At 35.9% G+C, this 22,958-nt stretch overlaps 1 protein-coding gene across 1 annotated transcript in view; it reads left to right on the top strand.

The window, feature by feature from the left end:
- Window positions 1-22,958, top strand: part of LOC150094102 (voltage-gated hydrogen channel 1-like) — a 142,393-nt gene that overhangs the window by 43,539 nt on the left and 75,896 nt on the right. The window contains exon 3 of the mRNA XM_090412280.1: window positions 13,538-13,645. Coding sequence (XP_090268406.1) covers window positions 13,538-13,645 — 108 coding nt within the window. The remainder of the gene's footprint in view (window positions 1-13,537; window positions 13,646-22,958) is intronic.

The following is a 22,958-nucleotide window of genomic DNA, read 5'->3' as shown; positions in this document are numbered from 1 at the left end:
CATAGGGGAAACAGGGCGAACCATCCGAATCAGAAAGGATGAACACAAACGACACATAAAATACCTCCATTTTGGAAAAACCGGCCTTTCTGACGATGCACTCCAAACATACCACAGAATTGATTGGAAAGGTGCCAAGTCCCTACACCGCACCAAAACCTGGTTCGAGCAGAAATTCAAGGAAGCATGTGAAATGCTCAAACATGATCTGAATAAAAATGATGGTCTAACCATTCCAAGAACATGGAGAACAAACCATATTCCAAGAATGTGGTTTGTTCCTGAAAAAAACACTTGAAGTGTTTTTTTCCTGAACATTCAATAGCAACCTGTACTGTACAGTACTGTACTGTACAAATCCAGAAGATAATCGTAGTATAACAATATGAACTGTATAATTCCAGAAGAATCCTAGTACGCGAGGACTTTAACAGAGTTTATTGTAGTTTTTATTGATAATTTTTTTTTTTTTTATCACCAGTGGGCAGGCTAAGAAAAAAGATTAGTTAACAACGTAGATGTAATTACCTGTATTGAGTGCAACAGCATGTAGTTTGGTTCTTATACACATGTATCCTTCTGATGACGACCTCAAATACAGGGGTCGAAATGTCAAGTTATTATTTTATTATTAATCAGTAATCTTTTCAACACTTTTGTTTTGTGTCCCTAAATTCATAAATATGAACTCTTCTCCATCGCATTTGGAATTCATCTTCCCGTTCACTTCAGATGAAATAAAACAAGCATTAAAACAAATGAAATATTGAAAATCTTCTGGTGAAGACCTAATTCACATAGAATTAATTAAATGAGGAGGAAACAATATAATTCGTCAAGTCACAAACTTACTAAATCTATGCTTAGAAGAGGGGAAGATACCAGAAAATTGGAAAAAGGTTACTCTGATACTGTTATTTAAAAAAGGGGACAAACAAGAAATAAAGAACTATAGACCAATTAGTATTCTCTCCAATTTGTATGAAATTCTCACACAAGTAATAACAAACAGATTAACACCTCTTCTGGACTCAAATCAACCAATAGAACAAGCAGGATTCGGTTAAGGCTTTAACACAATTGATCATATTCATGCAGTAAAACAAATAATAGAAAAAGCAGAAAGAAAACTAATTGCCTCTCTGTTTAGCCTTTATTGATTATGAAAAAGCATTTGATTCCATCAAAACTAATGCAATAATCAAAGCATTCCAGAATCAGGGAGTTTCTGGAGAATATATGGACCTCCAAGCAATATACCTCACTGCAACAACAACAGTCCAACTTCACACGAGTAGCAATAAAATATCAATTGAAAAAGGTGTCCAACAAGGAGACTTTCTATCACCCAAAATCTTTATTTTGGGTGATAGTCTATCAAAATTTAAATAATTCAAAAATATCAGGGGTTAATTTAGATTTGATTAAACCACTTATAGACACTCTTTATTTAATCAAGTCTAAATTTTCCTCTGATATTTTTGATTTATTTAAATTTACTATGAATGCAGGTTATTTTACATGGGGAGGAAAATTCTACAAACAGATTAATGGTACTGCCCCCTCCTGCCTTTCCCCCCATCATTAGCAAATTTTTATATGGAACACTTTGAAAACAAAGTACTTACCACAGCTACATACAAACCACTAGTGTGGTTACGCTATGTAGATAATGTGTTTGCCATCTGGCTCCATGGACAAGATACTTTGGATGCGTTTGTCACCTACCTAAACAGCCAACACCCCAAAATCCACTTCACAGTAGAAAAAGAATTAAATAACTGTTTACCATTTCTTGACACATTAATCACTCGCCTTTCAGATGGATCAATATATTTTTCCATTTACAGAAAGCCTACACACACAGGAAGATACCTACATAAACAATCGCATCATCATCATCCAGTCCAACAGTATGGCATTTTAAAAACACTTACACACAGAGCCATTCGTTCTAATGATACAGCTCTGACTACAGAACTCAAATATCTGCGCCATATGTTCTTGGCCAGTGGCTATAATCCCTACAAAATAGATAAAATACTACATAGTCCCATTTCTCTGCCCTCCCCTAATACACAAGAACAGAACGTGACCATTTCTATTCCCTGTGTCAGAGGCACATCAGAAAAGATAGCCAAAGTATTGATGAAACGTGGCCTTCGCACCACTTTCAAAACCTCATGTGAAACTAGCAACTCTGATCCGCTCACCTAAGGATAAACTTCACCCTTTAGCACACCCAGGAGTGTATGAAGTTCCCTGTGACTTGGCCTATTATGGGCAAACGGGAAGATCAGTTAACATCTGCCTGGAAGAACATGAAAAATACATTCGCTACTATTACTATGGCAAGTAAGGACTGGTAGACCACGCTTTGGACACTCCTTCACACAGGATTAGATGGAGGAAAACGAATGTGCTATTTAGGAGTTTGTTACAGATCTGAAAGATTATTTTTTGAGTCAGCAATGGCTTTGAAGAATTCTCCCAACCTTAACAAATATGGTCGCATTAATTTGCCAAAAATTTGGGAGACTGTTATCCTGAGTAAAACTCCTGCATAGTTTTTTTCTTGTTAGAGGACACCAAAAAATAGGACTTTAGATCTTTTGTCCATTGCAGTTTTATTGTTTCACTTACTTACTGTCGCGTGTACAAGTGTGTTGTGCTCTGATGATGCTGAGTTGAAATCGAGCGAAATATAAAAAGTTAATAAAACATCTCTTTGATAAAATTGTGTGGTGTTGTTAATACCGTTAAAAAAATAAGTCATGAATCATGTCCTAAAAGAAGGTGGAATGATGAATTGTCAAATTTTGTTGGGAAAAATTGGTCAACCATTGCCAAAAACAGAGAAAGGTGGAAAGAACTTGAGGAGGCCTTTGTCCAGCAGTAGACAGAAAATGGCTGAAAAGAAGAAGAATAACTGGTGTCCATCTGTTCATTGGACATCATCAGATTCTGTATGGTTACTCCTTTCCTTGGTGATGTGCCACACCAGCCCTTGCTAGGTGATACTGTTTTATGCCCTTCCAGAGGCTTCAACTATGAAGATCAGTCATTTCAGACACACCGTCCATCTCAATGTCTACCCCTTCCTGTTTTACAAGGAACTTTACCTTCTGATGTCTTTTGGAAAGTCCTCCTTCCATCCTTTCAATGTGTCCCAATATTTCAGCATTCTTCTATCATTATATTTCAGGACCCTTAAAGTTCTGACAATCCTTTCTAGCACCCATTCCTTTGATTGTCTTTCATTATATGATGTCCTCAACAGCCTTTTGTAACATTACATCTCAAAGGAGTATCCTTTTCCTGTCAAATTGCTTTAGGTGCCAAGTCTCACATCCATTAGTCACTGTTGGAAAAACAACTGCCTGAAGAATCCTCAACTGTTCCTGTGGAGATAGATCCATCCTTCCAGATTTTAGGAAGTTGTTTTAGCCATTCCTTATCTTCTTTCTGATGTCTTTTTCACATTAATAATGGATTCTAGATACTCAAACTTGCTGACTGCTCGGTTCTTTCTGTCTTAAGTTACACTTGTTTCTCAGAAGCCTCCCTGTCTATATTTCCTTTGAAAATCATAATCTTTGTCTTGCTAGGATTAAGTTTAAGTCCTCTGTTCTTACTGGATCACAATAACTTTGTCAAGGATTTGTCTTAGTTCTACCTTGTCGTTGCAGAGAGTACTGTCATCAGCGCACCTTAGATTACTGGTCAATCTATCACCTATTCTAATTCCTGTGTTTAGCTCATCCAGTGCCACACACATGATGTCCTCAGCATAGATACATAAACAGGTGAGGAGAAAGTAGGGAACCTTGCCAGCTTGAAGCTAATCAATTAATTCAATACATGATCTCACCTTGGCTACTTGTTCACTGTTAGCTATCATTCTTATAATGTGTTGAGGAAAACCCATTATTTTCATTGCCTCCCACAATTTCATATGCTAAACACAGTGAAAAGCCTTGGAGTAGTCTATGAAATACATTACCATAAGTAGTCTAAATTCTTTATACTTTTCAATTATCTGTCTAATACAAGTTATCTGATCTCTCGTAGGTACCCATGCCAGTGGCGTAGCGAGGGTGGGGGGTGGGGTGGGGGTGGGGGGGGAGGTTGGCCCTTGCAGCACTTTGAACCTTTTTCAACTATTGCAGTTAATTCTAAAATACAGTCTCGAGAACTCAGTTCTGAATATGTAATACTACTGCGAATTTTCTTCACAATTGCTGTAAGTGTTGCTAGTGGTGAGAGGAGTTTTTCTTAATGAAATTTGATTAAGAATTACCTACATTACTATGAAATAAACTTCGCCAATGTCATCGATTTTGCTAACAGAAAAGCAAGAAAAATAACATTTTAGAATGCTGAAATTAAAGTTTTACTTCAAAAATAAACATAGTGTTTTAATTTGTTTCCCTATACGTCGTTTTGACATTTTGTAATATTTTTGGTGTGTATTGAGATGGGCGGCAGCAGCTCTAGCTATGCCACTGCCTATGCCTTTCCTAAAACTTGCTTGTTCCTCTGGTATCTCTGCTTCAACTTTAGCTTCAATCCTATTTAGAATGATCTTTAATAAAATCTTGCTTGTCTGAGAGATTAAACTAACAATTCTATATTTTCTTGTATAAATGAAACATGTGGAGTATCCATAATAGTTCTTAAATTTAAATTATAAAATAATAATTAGTTATAGTTAATACTTCTATAGTTATTGCAGTCCTTCATATCTCCCTTCTTGTGCAGTGGTATCAAAACCAACTTCTTTCGGTCTCTAGGCCATGATCCTGTCTCCTATATCTTTGCAATTAATCTATGAAACACTTATCCCTCCATCACCTGTGGCATGTCCGGACAGTTCATCGTGGAGACTGTTCATCATGGATATATGTGAAAAAAAATTTCCCATATAAGAAATATTTAAAAATATATATTTCTTTTCAAAAATATATTTTTAAAAAATTAAGAAATATTTTTTTAAAAATTTAAGAAATATTTTATATATTATTTACTATTTCAATTATATTTAGTTTTTGAAAATTTTTATTCTGTATAAAGTTATTCATCGCGGACATATGTGAAAAAAAAAAAAGAAATATTTCCCATGTAAGAAATATTTTTAAAAAAATTTAAAAAATGTAAAAATATTTTTTTTAAAAATGTAAGACGTATTTTAAAAAATTTAAGAAATAGCTGGCCTGGTTGGCTGAGTGGATTGCATATCTGCTCTCCAGCAAAAGGCTGCAGGTTCGAATCCTGCCGTGAACATAGAGATTTGTGATTGTCATTGGAAATACAAGTGGTGGTCGGTGGTAGATGGAGTTGGTGTAGTTGCAGTCAGGTGGTGATTGAATGTCGAAGACAGAGTTGTAGAGCTGGTGCCTTCTGTCGATGAGTACTTGGACCTTATTATAAGGAATATTATTATAAATAATAATAATAATATTTTCAATTAGATGAGGGTGTTCTGAAACCTTCCTGGCTTTGACCATAGATGGCAACACAATCATCAAGATTAATTTTTCCTAACGTGGTACATCTGTCATAAGCATCCATGTGAAATTGCAAGTCATTCTATCAGGTAGTTTGTTTTATACAGCTGTTTGAAGCAAAAGTGTTGTTTATATCCCGTGAAATGGATAAAATTGAGTATTGTGCAGTTATAAAATTCTTTGTAAATGAAGGTTTAATTAATGCCAAAAGAAATTCATTCGAAGTTCATAAAAGTTTATGGGCACACTTCTCCTTCATTTTCAACAATTAAGAAATTAAGAAACCAGCCTTTAAAATGAAAGGACGTCCGAAAAGTGTAACAACACAGAAATAATTGATCAAGTGCACGATATGGTATTGGATGACCGGTGAGTCAAAGTGCATGAAATTGCTGAGACTATAGGCATTTCAAAAGAACATGTAGGATATATTTTGCATGAAGAATGAATTGCAAATGAAAAAGCTTTGCACAAGATGGGTGCTGTGCAGATCAAAAATGCACTCGCATTAAAATCTCTGAACAGTACTTGGATCGTTTTTACAATAATAAAACTGATTTTGTGCATCCATTTATTATTATGGATGAGACTTGGATTCACCATTACACACTAAAATCCAAACAGCAGTCAAAACACTGGACAGAAGCCAATTGTTCAGCGCCAAAGAAGACAAAGTTGGTTCATCAGCAAGAAAGGTCATGGCATCGGTGTTTTGGGATGCTAAAAGCATTTTGTTTATTAATTATCTTGAATAGGGTAAAACAATAACCGGGGAATATTATTCCGATCTTTTAACCAGACTAGACGAATTTTTTCGTCTAGTCTGAGAAAAGACCCGGTTTGCAGAAGAAAAAAAAATCATCTTTAATCAGAACAATGCACCTGCCCACAAAGGTGTTTTGGCAATGGGAAAATTAAGGTATCTGCACTATGAATTGTTGGAACATCCACCCTATTCCCCAGATTTGCTTCCTCTGACTTTTATCTCTTCCCAAAACTAAAACTCTTCCTCACTAGTCAATGTTTTTCTTCGAATCAAGAGGTGATTGCAGCTGTAGAGGGGTATTTTGCAGATCTTAGTGAGAACCACTACAGGGACGGGATAATGGCACTGGAGCATCGCTTGAATCAATGTATTAGTCTTAAGGGAGATTATGTTGAAAAGGAGAAATAATTTTGAAATTATAAATTCGTTTTTTCATTGTTAGGCCGAGAACTTTTGAGACCATCCTCGTGTGTGTGTGTGTGATCGCATCTGGATGGGTATCTAAGTTTGCAGAATAAATATTCTTAAATATGATGCTCTTTCTCCCTATGCCTATTCTGGTTTTGTAAATATTAATATTCCATCGGCAGAACCTGCAGTATTTAAGTAATAAAAATATTTACAACTTTTTAAGACGAAACAGAAATGAGGAAATTCACCAATCAATAATATATTACTTTCATTGTAAAAGAATAAAAAATATTATGAAAATCTAATTAAAATCTTAACAAATAATACATAAATACATAAAAAACTATATTTTGTGAAAATTGTCTTGCACTGCATTTACTTTTCATATATCGGTATCAATGCAATATCATTTCAATTTTTTCAGCAAATAATGCTTTCAGGGAACTTTTTCCACGATGAATTTTCCTTACGATGAATTTTCCCTGCGATAAATTGTCCTCTCGATGAATTGTCTGTGAATCACCTGTGGCCTTAATTAAATCTGCTGGGATTCCATCTACACCTGGGAATGTATTGTTGTTAAGCTGTTTAGTTGTTCTTTCAAAGTTGTTTCTTTTGAACCTCCTAAGTGGAGGAGGTTCAAAATTGAAATTTTCCTAGTGAGAGGGTTATTTCAAAATTTTGTTATTCTTTCTGCTGTACAGTTCCTCACAGTGCTCTTTTTCCGTTCTGTTTTTGATTGCCAGTATTTCTGTTTTTACTGCTTCATTCTGGTCTTTGATGACATTCAATTTGGATTTCAACTTATGCTTTAGGTCATGAACTAAACAAAACATCCTTTTATAACTGGTGCTGTTCATCTGGTATTCTATCTCTTCACATTTGTTTAGCATAAAATTTTTCCTTGTCCTGTCTGATGGCTTTTCTGATTTCTTTATGTAATCTCTTATATTCTTCATTCCTTGTGTCACTTTGTTTCACCAGCTGCCTCCTTTCGATCAGATCCCATGCCAAATCTGATATCCATGGGTCTCTTGGTCTTGAAATTGGCCTTAATACTTTTTGGCTATATTCTCTATTATAACCTTGACTCCTTCCCAGAGCATTTCAGGTGAGTTCTCCTCACTAGTCTCCAAAAGATCATTCAACTGTGTTGAAGTTTCTTCTGCAAACCTACTAGATATTCCTCTGACATCCAGTCTAGTGGGATAGACGTGATTTGAATGATTTTGGAGTCTGTCTGTCTTTAGCTCTTACTAGTTGATGGTCAGCCACAGTCTGCTCCAGGACAAGGATGCTTGTCTTCCACCATTTGAGAACAAGAATATAATCAATCTGTGCCTTGATCTATCATTGTTAGATATCTCAATGTCTGTCTGCTGCGGGTGTTTCTGGAAGCAGGTATTGGCAGGGCCTAATCTGTTAGCTTAGTCAAATTCCAACAGTCTTTCACCACAGATGCAAAGTTCACCCAGACCAAGCATGCCACACTCATGCCTAATTCTCATGTTCTTTCCCACTTTGCATTAAAGTTCCCTGGGAAGAAATGCACATCCTCTCCTCGGTAAGTAGTCTAATGCAGTCTGTATTTTTTCATGGAATTCCTCGCTCTTCATCAGACCCTATCTGTGTGGGGTGCATAAACCACAATGATTGACACATTGGTAGGATGAGATTTAAGTCAAATGCAAAGTATCCTGTCACTAAATTTTAACTTGTAGAAAATCATAATTATGTTTAGTCACATGAAATGTATAGACAGTTATCAAACATTTTTATTATTATTATTACTACCCAAGATCCCATGGAGTCAAGACTCATCTAGGAGGTCCTTTTATCATACACACAACTCATCATACTGCACTTTAAACACACTAAAATTCTTTGCAGACACCACACTGTCAGGCAAGACATGCCAATCATTCACAACTCTTCATGCAAAACCTGCTTCTCACTCCCTACTCACACCCTCTTTATACGGTTTCCAGGGATGATCTCTGGTTCTCCCCTGATCTCCCACTGTTTTCTGTAGAACCTCTCCAACATTGATGCTATAACAACCACTAACTAACTTGTAGGTCTCTATATCTCCCCTCTTCCTCTTATCCACTCGACTCTAAATTGCATCTTCTCAATCTTTCCTCATATTCGACATTCCAGAGGTCAGAAACTACCTTAGTCAGTCGTCTCTGGACCCTTTCCAACATTTCTTTTTCCTTTTGAAAACCAGGTGACCAAATCTGAGCACAGTAGTCCATGTGGCCTAATCAAAGCTTTATACAGTGGAACAAGAATCTCCCTACTTCTACAAGTCAGTGTCCTCTGCATCATTCCCAGAACTCTTTGTGATGTATTCACAATTTTGGCAATGTGTCCCCTAAATTTCAGATCCTTATCCACTATCACCCCAAAGATCTTTTATTTCCTCCACCTCTGACAATATATCTCCACATAAATTCTGCATCCCATCTTTGTTTCCCAAATTCCTGTGCCCAATCACTCAATTTATTCAAGTCTTCTTGTAAGGCCACAACATTTTCTGTACTCTTCATAGCTCATCCCAACTTTGCATCATCTGCAAACAACTGAATATCTTCATCCAAATCTTTGCCAATATCATTAATATACAAGTTAAACAGTAATGGCCCTAAAACAGACCCCTGCGGCACACTACTAGTGACTTTCCTTTTCCGGGATATTGCTCCCCATACACAACTTGTCGATACCTATCAGATAGCCAGTCTCCAATCCAATGCACTAATCTAATATCCAACCCCATTTGCTCTAGTTTAACTATTAACTTATGCGGTAATCTAACAAAAGCCTTTGCAAAATCTAAGTATCCCTGTCCAAGGAAGCAGTCACCTTATTGTAATAAGTAAGTAGATTACTAAAACATGACCTCCCTTTAGCAAACCCTTGTTGTCAACCCAACTCTGGATCCTAGTTCTCACAAGCTTCTCCAACAATTTAACCACAACTCTTGACACACAGATAGGTCTATAATTTGATGTTTAAGTTCTATCCACCTCCCTTATGAAGTGGCACAATCATGCCCTCCTTCCACTCCTTAGGAACTTGACCCAGTGCAAGACTTATATTAAAAAAAATATGTCAAGGCAGATGTCAACTCCCTGGCACATTCCTTCAGAATACGTGGTGATATATTATCAAGTCCCACAGCCTTATTAACATCTTGTTTGCTCAACTCTCCATACACCTCTTGCTCACTTACAGTCAGTCTTTTCTCCTCATCATCATCAACTGCTCTCAATCTCTCCATGAAGTCACATTCACAAGATTGAAAGACCTTTATGCCATTTTCTCCAATCAATGTCATTCTTCCATGATCATTCTTTTTTTTTTTTCCTGGCTACATATGAAAGAACTCCCTAGGATTCTTTTTGGCTTCATTAGCTAACTGCTGCTCATACCTAAATTTTGCTACCCTTACCAGCCAAGTCACCCACTTTGCCTGGTCTTTGTAATCCTCATGGAATTGGTTATTACCACTTCTCTTATGCTACCTCCATAATGCCCTTTTTCTCTGTATCGCATGTTAATCTCTTTATTCATCCATTTCACACCTACCTTATTTAACCTTTTGGTCTTTGGAATACATTTGGACATTGCTTCTACTAGATAGTTCTTGATAATCCCCCCCAAGCTGCATTGATCTCTTTTCCAGCTAACTCCTCATTCCATGCTACACCTGCAAGCTGTCTCCTGAGCTCTTCAGAATCACCCTCCCCTCCCCCTTGTAGTTCCACACATACCCTTTTCTCACAGAGGTCTTCACACTGCTGGCAACCACCAAGGTAATCACTTCATGGTCGCTCTCACCAATTGGTGGGTGATTGGACACCTCATTTATAATTACATCCTCTGATGAGATAATCAAATCCAAAACCCTCAATCCTCATCTGCCCTCTGTTACATCCTGTCTGAGATAGTTGTCCCTCAAAAACTCAAACTCATTTTCTTTACTTCCATTCGCTATCTCATCATCCCAGTCTATGTTGCCATAATTAAAATCACCCATAATTATCACCGTTTTTTTTTTATTATTTGCTTGGCTAATTTGATTATACATTTCATAGTCTCTACCATCCATGTTACTAGGTCTATAACAACATCCAACCAAGTATTTTATTCTGTTCACCTCTATCTCACACCATACTGCCTCAAAACTACTAGCACTATTTCCCTCTTGCATCTTTTCTTTGTATGGACATAACTGTTTTTCTGTCATCAAGATGCTTACTCACAAGTAAGTAACCTATATTTGAAACATTTAGCAGGGTTAGCTCATGCTAACAAGACTGTTAATAGCTTTGTTATCAGTTAACATGTGCATGCTCCTTTATTTGTGACATATGCTTAGCTTTCACAGGAAGCAACCCCATCATCATCATGCTAGGTTGGATGGAGCTTTTCTTTGGCCTTCTTCAAACATCCATGCCGTGGACATGGATGTTTGTGATTGTCTGTGGAAATACTAGTGGTGGTGGTCGGCAGTAGATGGCATTGGTGTAGTTGCAGTCAGTTGGTGGATTATGAGTTGTGAAAGCAAAGTTGTAGAGCGGATGCCCTCTCTCAATGAGTATTTGGACTCCCTGGAGGTGACAAATAATAATATCTTGTTTAGAGAATGTTCCCCCCCCCCAAAGGGGACATTCCAAAAATAGTTACATGGATAAAAGTGATATCTCTATATTCCTTTTTCATCATTTCATTGTTTTCCAAATGTAACGCAAAATTTTACATTTACATGCTGGTATTGTAATAATCTACTACACAGCACTTCCAGCAGAAAGTTGAAACACACAAAATCGAGTCTGATCATTTGATTTTGTTTCTCCCTCTCCCATTTTAAGTGTTGACAAAGTTCAGCTAATTAGGAAGGATGAATTTCTTAATAAAATATTTTCAAGTCCAGTGCATAATCTATGAACTTTTTTTTGGGAATCCTCTTTGAAGACTAAGATTACATTATACTAAGGTAGGGATGTTCTTTGACCTTGGGATCTTTCTATACATTCTTAAATGATTATTATTATTATTCAGGCCTCCAAGGAGTCAAAAGACTCATCGAGGGAGTCCTTCCTAAGACATAAAGTATGTCAAGACTCATCGAGGGGAAGTCCCCCCCCTTCCTGAGAAACACAAAGTCTATCATACCACTCTTTAAACTCACTGACCGTTCTCGCTCCCACCACTCCATCAGGCAATGCATTCCACGGCTCAACCACCCTCCACACAAAGAAACCACTCCTTACCCTTTTGCTCACAGTTTCCTTTCGTAACTTCCAGGGATGGCCTCTTGTCATCACTCCTTCCCGCTGTTCAACCAAGTGAAAGAACTCCCCAGTGTCAACCCTGTAACCACCTCTCAACAGTTTAAAAGTTTCAATCATATCACCTCTCCTTCTATCCACCAAACTCTACAGTCCACATTCTCTCAGCCGATCCTCATAACTATCCTTGTACAGTCCTGAAACCATCTTTGTCATCCATCTTTGTATCCTTTCCACAGTTGAATGATGAATGAATAATTTTTGGGAGAGAAGGATATGCTTGCTCTTGAAGTTTAACCATATTGTGATAACCTTATGCCTATTCTAAGTTCTGTAGAGGGAATTTCCTGCGTATTTTTGAATACTTAGTATAATGTTATGTATTAGTATTACTCATTTCAGCATTTTATTGCACTGAGCAGTTGTAGTAGAAGATGCTTTTATAGATCATAAAATGTTTTATTTTTCCAATTTAAAATATTAACTAATAAGAAATTCTACTTTTCTTCTCATAAACAAATATAAATAATTTGACTACTTATAATGATAAAAAAGTTATTTTTGACCAAAAGAACTATTGGAGAGATTGACTTCAATTTGGGTTTATATAGGTCAAATTTATTTGAAACTAAGTAAGAAAATACTGACAATTGAAAGTTTATTTTTCACTAGGTTAGACTGTAATAATTTTAGTTTAATCCTTTATCCCAGTGAGAGCTGGGATAAAGATGGCAAACCTTTTGGCAACTCCTATAGGTAAAGATGACCTTGCTACTGCTTCTGCCTGGTATCTCAAACTCTGGGCTTGGCTCCCACTGAGGAGACGTCAATAAAGGTCGAAACTAGTCTGAGTAGTGGCCAATCCCTTAATTCATAACAGTATACATATCCACAAGGAAGGTGTTTTGCATTATGGGAGATACTGGGATAGGAGTGTTGATATCTTGCTCCACCTTTGCTACGAGTTGCCTTGGTGTTGTACTACTTACCCAGGTAAGATAGTACAACACTATATTCAGTCCTGAAGATATTTTCAGGCGCAAACTTTGCTTGCTCTCACTGGGATAAAGGATTAAACTAAATTTATTATAAAATACTGTCAAGTTTTGCCAACTTAGCTGTTTGGCTTCTTCAGGGTAAAAATAGATGTAAAACAACTTAAACGCTAAAATTGTTAACTAAAACTATTAATGAAGGAAGAACCGAATACAATTGCATTTTTTTTTTACAAAACACAGAAGAACGCGTACATCACACGCATGGAGTGTGTATGATCTCACTTGTTGTTATGTAGGAACGTTCTGTACAGAACATTCCTACATAGTCAATCTCTCCCATAATTTGACTACTTGGCATGCAAAAATCTTTGAGAATATGAAATACTAGCTATAAGAGTGATATTGTGGAGAGAGAGAACTGAGTGAAATGATACATATCTATTTTCAGTAGATTGCTAATGGTTTTGCATCGAACAGTAGAAAAAAAATTAAATCATAAAGAAAATTAAATTTTCATTTTTTTATGTATTAAGTTAGTAAGCAAGTGTTTATTTATAGGTGATCATTATAGTGTTAGTAATCATAGACTCCCTACTGGTAATTGCTGAGTTGATGATAGACATACAGATTCTTCAAGTCCATGAAGACCACAGCATAGCTCCCCATGTAAGTTTTCCCTAATTCTTACATTGTTGCAAAAAATGGTATTGATAACATGAAATTCCTGATATGTACACTCAAGGGATGTAGAGGATATTGTGATAGTACTACATGTAAAATTTATATTGCTAATTTCCTGTTAAAAATTTCTTTTTACTTAGTCAGTTATCTGTCAGGATCTGCATTGTTAGATCTTACATTTCGGTCTTCTAATAGCATCAATCAACCTACATTGTTTTCTTTGGGTTTTTTCCTGGCATCAGCCTGCTAGTCTAACTTTTCTTCTTCCATTTCTGTTTAAATGACCATATACCAAATGACATTAGATTTGCTCACACATTCATGAATGCTAACAATGTCAAGTTCCTTCCTGACGTCTTCATTTTTAATATGATTTTATCAATGATCAGTATACATTCTCCTAACTTTAGAACGTTGTTTTATTTGTTGACATTTGTCAACGAATAAAACAACGTGCATATCATTTACAGATATTAATGATATGCACGAATTGCCAACAAGTTTCACCAGCTATTCTGTCTGTCTTCTTCAGGACAAGTATAATGGTACACACTAACGTTTACTAGTAAAAAGGAAAAATGGAGTAACACAGTCAAATAAATGAAAACTGACGTGTAACATCATAAGCATGGAACGTGGTGCATCAGTCATTGTTTATTGAATGCGTTATATAGTTTTTAGCGAAATGAAATTCTGGTAAGCTGAGTGAACTTATTAGGGTTTTCCAGATGTCTTTCAGAATCATTCCTTGATTTCTGTTTAGATTTTCTTCAGAGCGGAGTACAACTGTGGCTTCTTTGAAGTTTCTACATCGAAAATCTTCTTCTATACAAGGCATGGAGCTATTATACTAATCAATGGTGTGGTTAGAGATCGAAAAGTGATGGGAAAAACTAGAAACTGACATCCTTTCCAAATTAAATCCAAAGCCGTTGGTTTGGTGGAGATACATAGATGATGTTTTCATAATTTGGAGAGGCACGGAAACTACCTTATTTCATTTCCTTACAAAAATAAATTCCTTCCACCAAAAAATACAGTTCACATTAGAGCTTGAAAAGAATAGCCAATTACCTTTTCTAAATACACTAATAAAGAAACAAGAGAATAGACAAATCCAGCTCACAATCTATTGAAAACCAACAGTCACTGGACATTACCTGCACTTCAAATCAATTCACCATATTGAACAAAAACTCAGCATAATACATATGCTTAAAAATAGAGTGACCAATATTATCTCAGAATAAAAAGATCTCCTTGATGAACTCGCTCTCATATCTTAAACCCTAATAAACAACAGTTATCCAAGAAATATAATCAAAAAGATTCTTCATAGAAACCTTCCACAGTAGCAACCTCCTGTCGTGCAATATACATCATCCGTTGTCATCCCTTATGCAGGCTCAGTGTCAACAAAAATAGCTAGCTAAACTTCCTAAGTCTTTCAACGTCAGAGTTGCTCTCAAACCTGTCAGGACAATATGCCACATTTTAAGATCTCCAAAGGACATTAATCCCTTCTTCAAATACGCTGATGTATACAACATCCCATGTTCTTGTGGATTAAATTACATAGGCCAAACATCAAGAAGCCTGGAAATTCGAAAAAAAAACATATAGGAGACATGAACAACAACAGAACAGATACTTCAGGATTAGCCCATCACTTCTCGATCTCTAACCACACCATCGATTGGGATGACAGCTCCATGCCTTATATAGAAGAAGATTTTCGATGTAGAACTTCAAAGAACCCGTGGTTGTATTGTACTCCGCTCTGGAGAAAATCTAAACAGAAATCAAGGAATTGTAAGTTTATTTTTCACTTGGTTAGACTAATAAATTTAGTTTAATCCTTTATCCAAGTGTGAGCAAACAAAGTTTGCACCTGAAAGTATCTTCAGGACTGGGTTAAGGTATCTGCCTGGTATCTCCACTTGGGCCTGGCTCCCACTGAAGAGACCTCATTAAAGGTCAAAAGTAGTGGCCCTTCCCTTAATGCATAACATTATACATTTCCACAAGGTGATGTGTTTTGCATTATGGGGGATACTGAGATAGGAGTGATGGTAGCTTGCTCCACCTTTGCAACGAGTTGCCCGGTGTTGTACCACCTTACCCCATTACTGATGATACTTTCAGGCACAAACTTTGTTTGCTCACACTTGGATAAAGGATAAAGTAAATTTATTATTTTAGAAATCAAGGAATGATTCTGAAAGACATCTGGAAAAGCCTAATAAGTTCACTCGGCTTAATAGAATTTCATTTCGCTAAAAAACTATATAACACTCTAAATAAACAATGACTGATACACCACGTTCTATGCTTATGATGTTACGCGTCAGTTTTAATTTATTTGACTGTATTACTCCATTTTTCTTTTTTACTAGTAAATGTTAGTGTGTACCATTATACTTGTCCTGAAGAAGCCAGACAGAATAGCTGGTGAAAGTTATTGACGATTTGTGCATATCATTTACAAATATTATCTGGTCAACAAATAAAACCAAGAAAAAGCTCAAGTTTTAATGTTTAAGTGACCAAATACAAAACAAAAATTCTCCTAACTTTCTAGAACTTTTATATCTCGGGTCTCCAATCTTGGATCAACTGTTCTGATTTCTAACCTAGTTCTCAGATCCATAGGTTAAGAATTTAAACACTGGCTTATATACAACTAGATTTAAGATTTTGACTGATTTGTCTTATTCCATATATAATTTGATGTTTTAAGGATACTTGTGACATAAAGACTGAATAATATAAGCACTTAAACACAAGAAAGATATTTAATTAACCAAATATTTCGGTCTAGAAATAACAGACCATCTTCAGTGGCACTACAAGAACAGTTTTAAAAAAAAAAATACAAGGTGGAATACCAACAATAGATCATTTAAAAATAGAACAAGCCGCGTGATGTTATATCACTAAGTATTAAAGGGAATATTTTTAAACAGAGACATGATTGAAATAAAGATATTAATTAATAATATTAAATAACATAAAATTAATACGAATTAATGAGTTAACCTGATTAGACTTTCCCAGATTTTTGACATAGATATACAGTCATTCCGATTCAGGTTAGGACGATGGAGTAATGCCTGTATGCTTTCTTTGAATAAACATTCAAATTTATAATGGGATCTATGTAAGAGGTGAGTTTTTGACCAAAGGATGTTGTGGTTAGTTTCAGTCCCATGCTGAGATAATCCAGATTTTTCAGGTTTGTTGTGATGAATGGAGGATTGATGTTCTTAGATTCTTTTTTCAAGAGAACGTCCAGTTTGTCCAAAATAGGAGAGATCACAGTTGCAGGGAATTTGATAAACTCCAGGAAAAGACATGGTTGTGCGTTTGTCTTTAAGAGAAGGAAAATGGGAAGATAATTTGTTAATAGGTGAATATGTAGCTGTTAACTCATATTTCTTCAGAATTTTTGTGATAGGTTCTGAAATCCCGGAGATGTATGGAATTGATTACTCGATGTATTAAATCTTTGTTGTTTTATGGTGGATTATAAGAATCGAGATGTTGAGTACTCTTTTTGGAAAAGCCATTGAGTTTCATGTGTTGTTGGATAGTAGAAAGTTCTTTCTGTAGAAAATTAGAAGTAGAATGATTAGTTTTTGGCTCTTCTGATTAGACATTTTATGAGTCCTGTTTTTTTTTTGTTGACAAGGATGATGGGCTGATTCTTTAAGAATATAACGACCTGTGAACATTGGTTTCCTGTAAACTGTAGTTGTATTGAAGGTGACCGGATGAGGGAACATCTAAAAAAGATAACTGGTTGTTTTCTTCCATTTCCATAGTAAACTTTATACGATGATGTAAGGAATTGATACTGTTTAAAAAAGAAGGTAAGGAATCTTTGTTGTGCGGCCATACAGTAAAGATGTCATCTATATATCTTACCAAAAAGGATGGTTGAGGGAAAATAGATGGGAAGAGGACTTTGCAACCTACAGATCTTATGGTGAGCTTTGATATAGAATCTTTTTATACAAATGTATATAAAGATTCTTTATATACATTAAACTTTAAAAGGGAGACTTTAAAATTACTTGCTCATATCTTTCCAGAAGACATTATAAAATTATTCGATTCCGTAATATACTCTGGATATTTCTTATGTCAGAACAAACTTTACAGCCAAGTAGAAGGAACGGCCATGGGAAGTCCTCTCTCTCCTGCTTTAGCCAACTTTTATTTAGAACATCTAGAAAAAATCCTCTTCTCATCTATTTTCCCTCGACCATCCTTTTGGGTAAGATATATAGATGACATTTTTACTGTATGGCCGCACAACAAAGACTCCTTACCTTCTTTTTTAAACAGTATCAATTCCTTTCATAATCGTATACAGTTTACTATGGAAATGGAAGAAAACAACCAGTTATCTTTTTTAGATGTTCTCCTCATCCGGTCACCTTCAAATACTCTTACAACTACAGTTTACAGGAAATCAACGTTCACAGACCGTTATATTCTTAAAGAATCAGCCCATCATCCTTGTCAAAAAACAGGAATCATAAAATGTCTAATCAGAAGAGCCAAAAACTAATCATTCTACTTCTAATTTTCTACAGAAAGAACTTTCTACTATCCAACAACACATGAAACTCAATGGCTTTTCCAAAAAGAGTACTCAACATCTCGATTCTTATAATCCACCATAAAACAACAAAGATTTAATACGTCGAGTATCAATTCCATACATCTCAGGGATTTCAGAACCTATCACAAAAATTCTGAAGAAATATGAGTTAACAGCTACGTATTCACCTATTAACAAATTATCTTCCCATTTTCCTTCTCTTAAAGACAAACGCACAACCATGTCTTTTCCTGGAGTTTATCAAATTCCCTGCAACTGTGATCTCTCCTATTTTGGACAAACTGGACGTTCTCTTGAAAAAAGAATCTAAGAACATCAATCCTCCATTCATCACGACAAACCTGAAAAATCTGGATTATCTCAGCATGGGATTGAAACTAACCACAACATCCTTTGGTCAAAAACTCACCTCTTACATAGATCCCATTATAAATTTGAACGTTTATTCAAAGAAAGCGTACAGGCATTACTCCATCGTCCTAACCTGAATCGGAATGACTGTATATCTATATCAAAAATCTGGGAAAGTCTAATCAGGATAACTCATTAATTCGTATTAATTTTATGTTATTTAATATTATTAATTAATATCTTTATTTCAATCATGTCTCTGTTTAAAAATATTCCCTTTAATACTTAGTGATATAACATCACGCGGCTTGTTCTATTTTTAAATGATCTATTGTTAGTATTCCACCTTGTATTTTTTTTTTTAAACTGTTCTTGTAGTGCCACTGAATCTGGTCTGCTATTTTCAGACCGAAATATTTGGTTAATTAAATATCTTTCTGTTTACGTGCTTATACTATTCAGTCCATATATAATTTTATTTATTCAGTTGACTCCATACCAGCTTTGCTTATTTTGTTGTCTGTTTTCAAATTTAATTTTCAGTCTTCACTGAAAATTATGTGGAATTTGCTGAAATGTTTTACTTATTCTGCATATTGCTTTTTCATGGTGCAAATGATGTTTTCTTAAAGAATCAGCTCATCATCCTTGTCAAAAAACAGGACTCATAAAATGTCTAATCAGAAGAGCCAAAAACTAATCATTCTACTTCTAATTTTCTACAGAAAGTACTTTCTACTATCCAACAACACATGAAACTCGATGGCTTTTCCAAAAAAGAGTACTCAACATCTCGATTCTTATAATCGACCATAAAACAACAAAGATTTAATACGTCGAGTATCAATTCCATACATCTCGTGCTCTGCCTCTTTTTTTAATTGTCTAAAAGATTGCTGATTTTCATACTAAAATTGTTACATCAGTTATTCAATTTAGTTAATGAATCCTGTAAACATATAGTGAATTTATTTAGGAGTATTAACATCATCTGCATAAAGTAAATAGCTGAGATTAACATCTCCAAATTTGATATCAGGCCTAATGCTAGGTTTAAATATGAGTAGGGAACATGCCGTTGTAACTGACATGGCAGTTGAAGATTGCAAATGTTCAGAAAGTGTGTGGAAGTGATAACAAGGAAAAAGAGTTTGATTAATGATAAAGTGGGTAATAATGATGTTGAAAAACAGCATGCACTTAACAGTAAGATGGTGAATGGGACTGACGGCAAACAGGTGTGTAGGACTGGTGATAAATTAGCGGGAGTGAATGATAGCGACAAAGGACAAGCTTCCACATCTCAATTATCCAGGTGTCTACCAGATTCCTTAATGCTGGGGATTATCTTATTTCAGGCAAACTGGAAGATCTGCTTTTATTCAGCTAGAAGAATACTTCTTATGTTCAATACCTTGAGCATTGAACAGTCTGGACTTGCAGAGCATGCTGTCAACACTAGACATAGAGTTCTGCATAATATCTTGTTTCACCACATAATTATAGTATTTCGAAGAGCATTTCTCTTGGCATCTTGTCGGTGCTTTTTCTAGATCTGCACAACTTATATACATCATCATCAAATTCCTGACATTTACCCTCAAGGGGTGTAACAGGATATGATAATACTACATGAAAATTTTACATCATTACTAACTTCCTATCTACAATTGTTCTCAAATCAATCTATTACCTGTCAAGGCTTCAACATTGTCAGATCTAATATTTCTATCTTCCAAGGCACTTTTTACCATATCAATACACCTATATCTTGGTCTTTCTCAGGGTCTTTTTCCAGCCAACCTTGCAGAGAACAATTGTTTTGCTATTCTTTCCTCTCCCATTCTGTTTAAGTGACCATACCACCTGAGATTAGCTCTGCTAACACATTCCTGGATGCTTACAACATAAAGTTCTTTCCTAATATCCTCGTTATTTAATATGATATTGCCATTGATGCCATCTGTTCACGCCCCTAATCTTTCTCAGGACTCTCATATCTGCGGTCTCTAGTCTTTGGTCAAGTGTTTTACTTCTAACCCAGCTCTCAGATCCATAAGTTAAAACTGGTTTGAACACTGTCTTGTATACAGCTAATTTAGTGTTTTCACTAATTTCTCTCTTATTCCATATAAATTTATTCAGTTGACTTCCTACCATACCAGCTTTGTTGATTCTTTTGTCTGTTTCCATATTTAATTTACCATCTGGACGATTTTCAATCGAAGGTGAGTTAGCCGATCTCATATGGAGGTAGCAGGGTTTTTTCTCCCGGAAACTCGAGTTTTTCATCCTGCATACAGACAAATCGGCCCTTCAGAACACATGCAATTTACAGACATAGAATACTAGTTGTGGTTGTGATGGAGGTGGGCAGTGGATGGCGTTGATGGAGATGATTCGTAGTAGAGGTTTTAGGTGTAGTGGTTGAGACAGTTATAGGTGTCCTCCCGCGATGAGTCTTCGGACTCCTTGGAGGTGTGGAGGTATCAGGAATAATAATAATAATAATCTTCACTAAAAATCATGTCTAAGTAGCTGAAATGTTTTGCTTGTTCTATAGGTTCTCCATTCACAATGCAGTTGAATTTTCAATGTTTCTGCCTAATTTCATTGTCTTTGTCTTGTTATTGCTGACCTTCATACCATATCTATTACAACAGTTATTCAGTTTAGTCAAGAAATCTTGGAGACTTGTAGTGGATTTATTTAGAAGTGTAACATCATCCGCATAAAGCAATGAGCTGACATTAACATCTCCTCCAATTTTGATATCAGATTTAATACCACTTTTCTTCATGATGTGATCCATATAGATAATGAATAACAGAGGGGATAATGTACATCCTTGTCTCACACCAGATTTAACATTAAACCATCTTCCTGTACTTCCTTCAATTCTAACTGCTGACTTACAACTCAAATAAAGACTAAGTATTGCTTGATATAATGCCCCCACTGATACCATACAACTGTAGTGTTTTGAATAGCTTCTCTCTTGGCACCTTGTCATATGCTTTTTCCAGATCTACAAAACTTAAATACAGGTGTTTGTTATATTCCCATGATTTCTCAACTATTTGTCGTAAAGTAAAAATCTGATCTTGACAGCCTCTATTTGGCCTGAATCCAGCTTGTTCTTCACTAAGCTTCTCTTCCAGAATCCTCCTCAACCGTTTCTTAAATATACTGGCATAAATCTTACCAGGAACACTCAGTAGAGAAATACCTCTGTAATTCTCACATTGTTTTATTTCCCTTTTTATATATGGGTACTATGAGAGCTCTACTCCAATCATCTTGAAGTCGTCCCTCTTTCCAGGCCCTCTTAACTATGCAGTGCAACCACTGTAAGACTTTTATACCTCCATACTTCAGCATTTCTGGTTGAATATCATCTACTCCAGCTGCCTTTCCACATTTCATACTTTAGATGGCTTTTTCTATTTCAAGTATCGATATGTATTCCTGATTGCATGCCTGGTCAGTGTTTGTTATCCTTGTGCTGTCATCAATGCTAGTTTCATTTGCAATTTTTCGAAGTAATTACTCCATACTTCAAAGATATCTTTTTCTCCAGTTTTCATATCCCCTTTATCATCTCTAATTCTTTTTAAAGCACTCTTTCCTCCATTTCCTCAGCCAGCCTGGCTAGCTGGCTGGCTGAGGAAATGGAGGAAAGAGTGCTCTCCAGCCAAAAGGCTGTAGGTTCGAATCCTGCCAGCCGTGGGCATGAATGTTTGTGATTGTCTGTGGAAATACTAGTGGTGGTCGGTGGTAGATGGTGTTGGTGTAGTTGAGGTCAGTTAGTGGATTGAGTGGTGGAGAGAGAGGTAGATGAGTCCTCCCTCGATGAGTCTTTGGACTTCCTGGAGGTGTTAAACAGTAATAATAATTTTTGAGATTCTTCAACAACCTCCAGAATATCTTGACACCTTCTTGATATTTATTTTCAATGTTCTTACCAAAGTCCTCCCACGACTTTTGTTTAGCTAGTTTTGTTATACACAGTTTAGCTTTCTTACATTTGTCTCTGTATTCTCTAAGAACACAAGCTAACTTATTTGCAAGGAACTTTTGATATGCTTTCTTCTTTTCTTTCACTGCCTCTTGAATTTCCTGTGTCCACCATGGAGTTCTGATTTTTCGATCCTTACAGACAACCTCACCACATGGCTCTCTGGGCTGCATCAATTATTATTATTATTATTATTATTACGGTTATCTCCATGGAGTTAGTAAACTCATTGCGGGAGACCCAGACTATCAAAACAATATATCTCATATCTGTTTTTGAATTCATTTGTTGACGAAGAA

This window comes from Typopeltis vanoorti, chromosome 22, assembly GCF_054136105.1.
Source record: "Typopeltis vanoorti isolate ZY-2024b chromosome 22, IOZ_Tvanoo_1.0, whole genome shotgun sequence".
Taxonomy (NCBI): Eukaryota; Metazoa; Arthropoda; class Arachnida; order Uropygi; family Thelyphonidae; genus Typopeltis; species Typopeltis vanoorti.
Note: the sequence above shows the minus strand (reverse complement) of the source record. Positions and strands in the feature narration are given on the sequence as shown.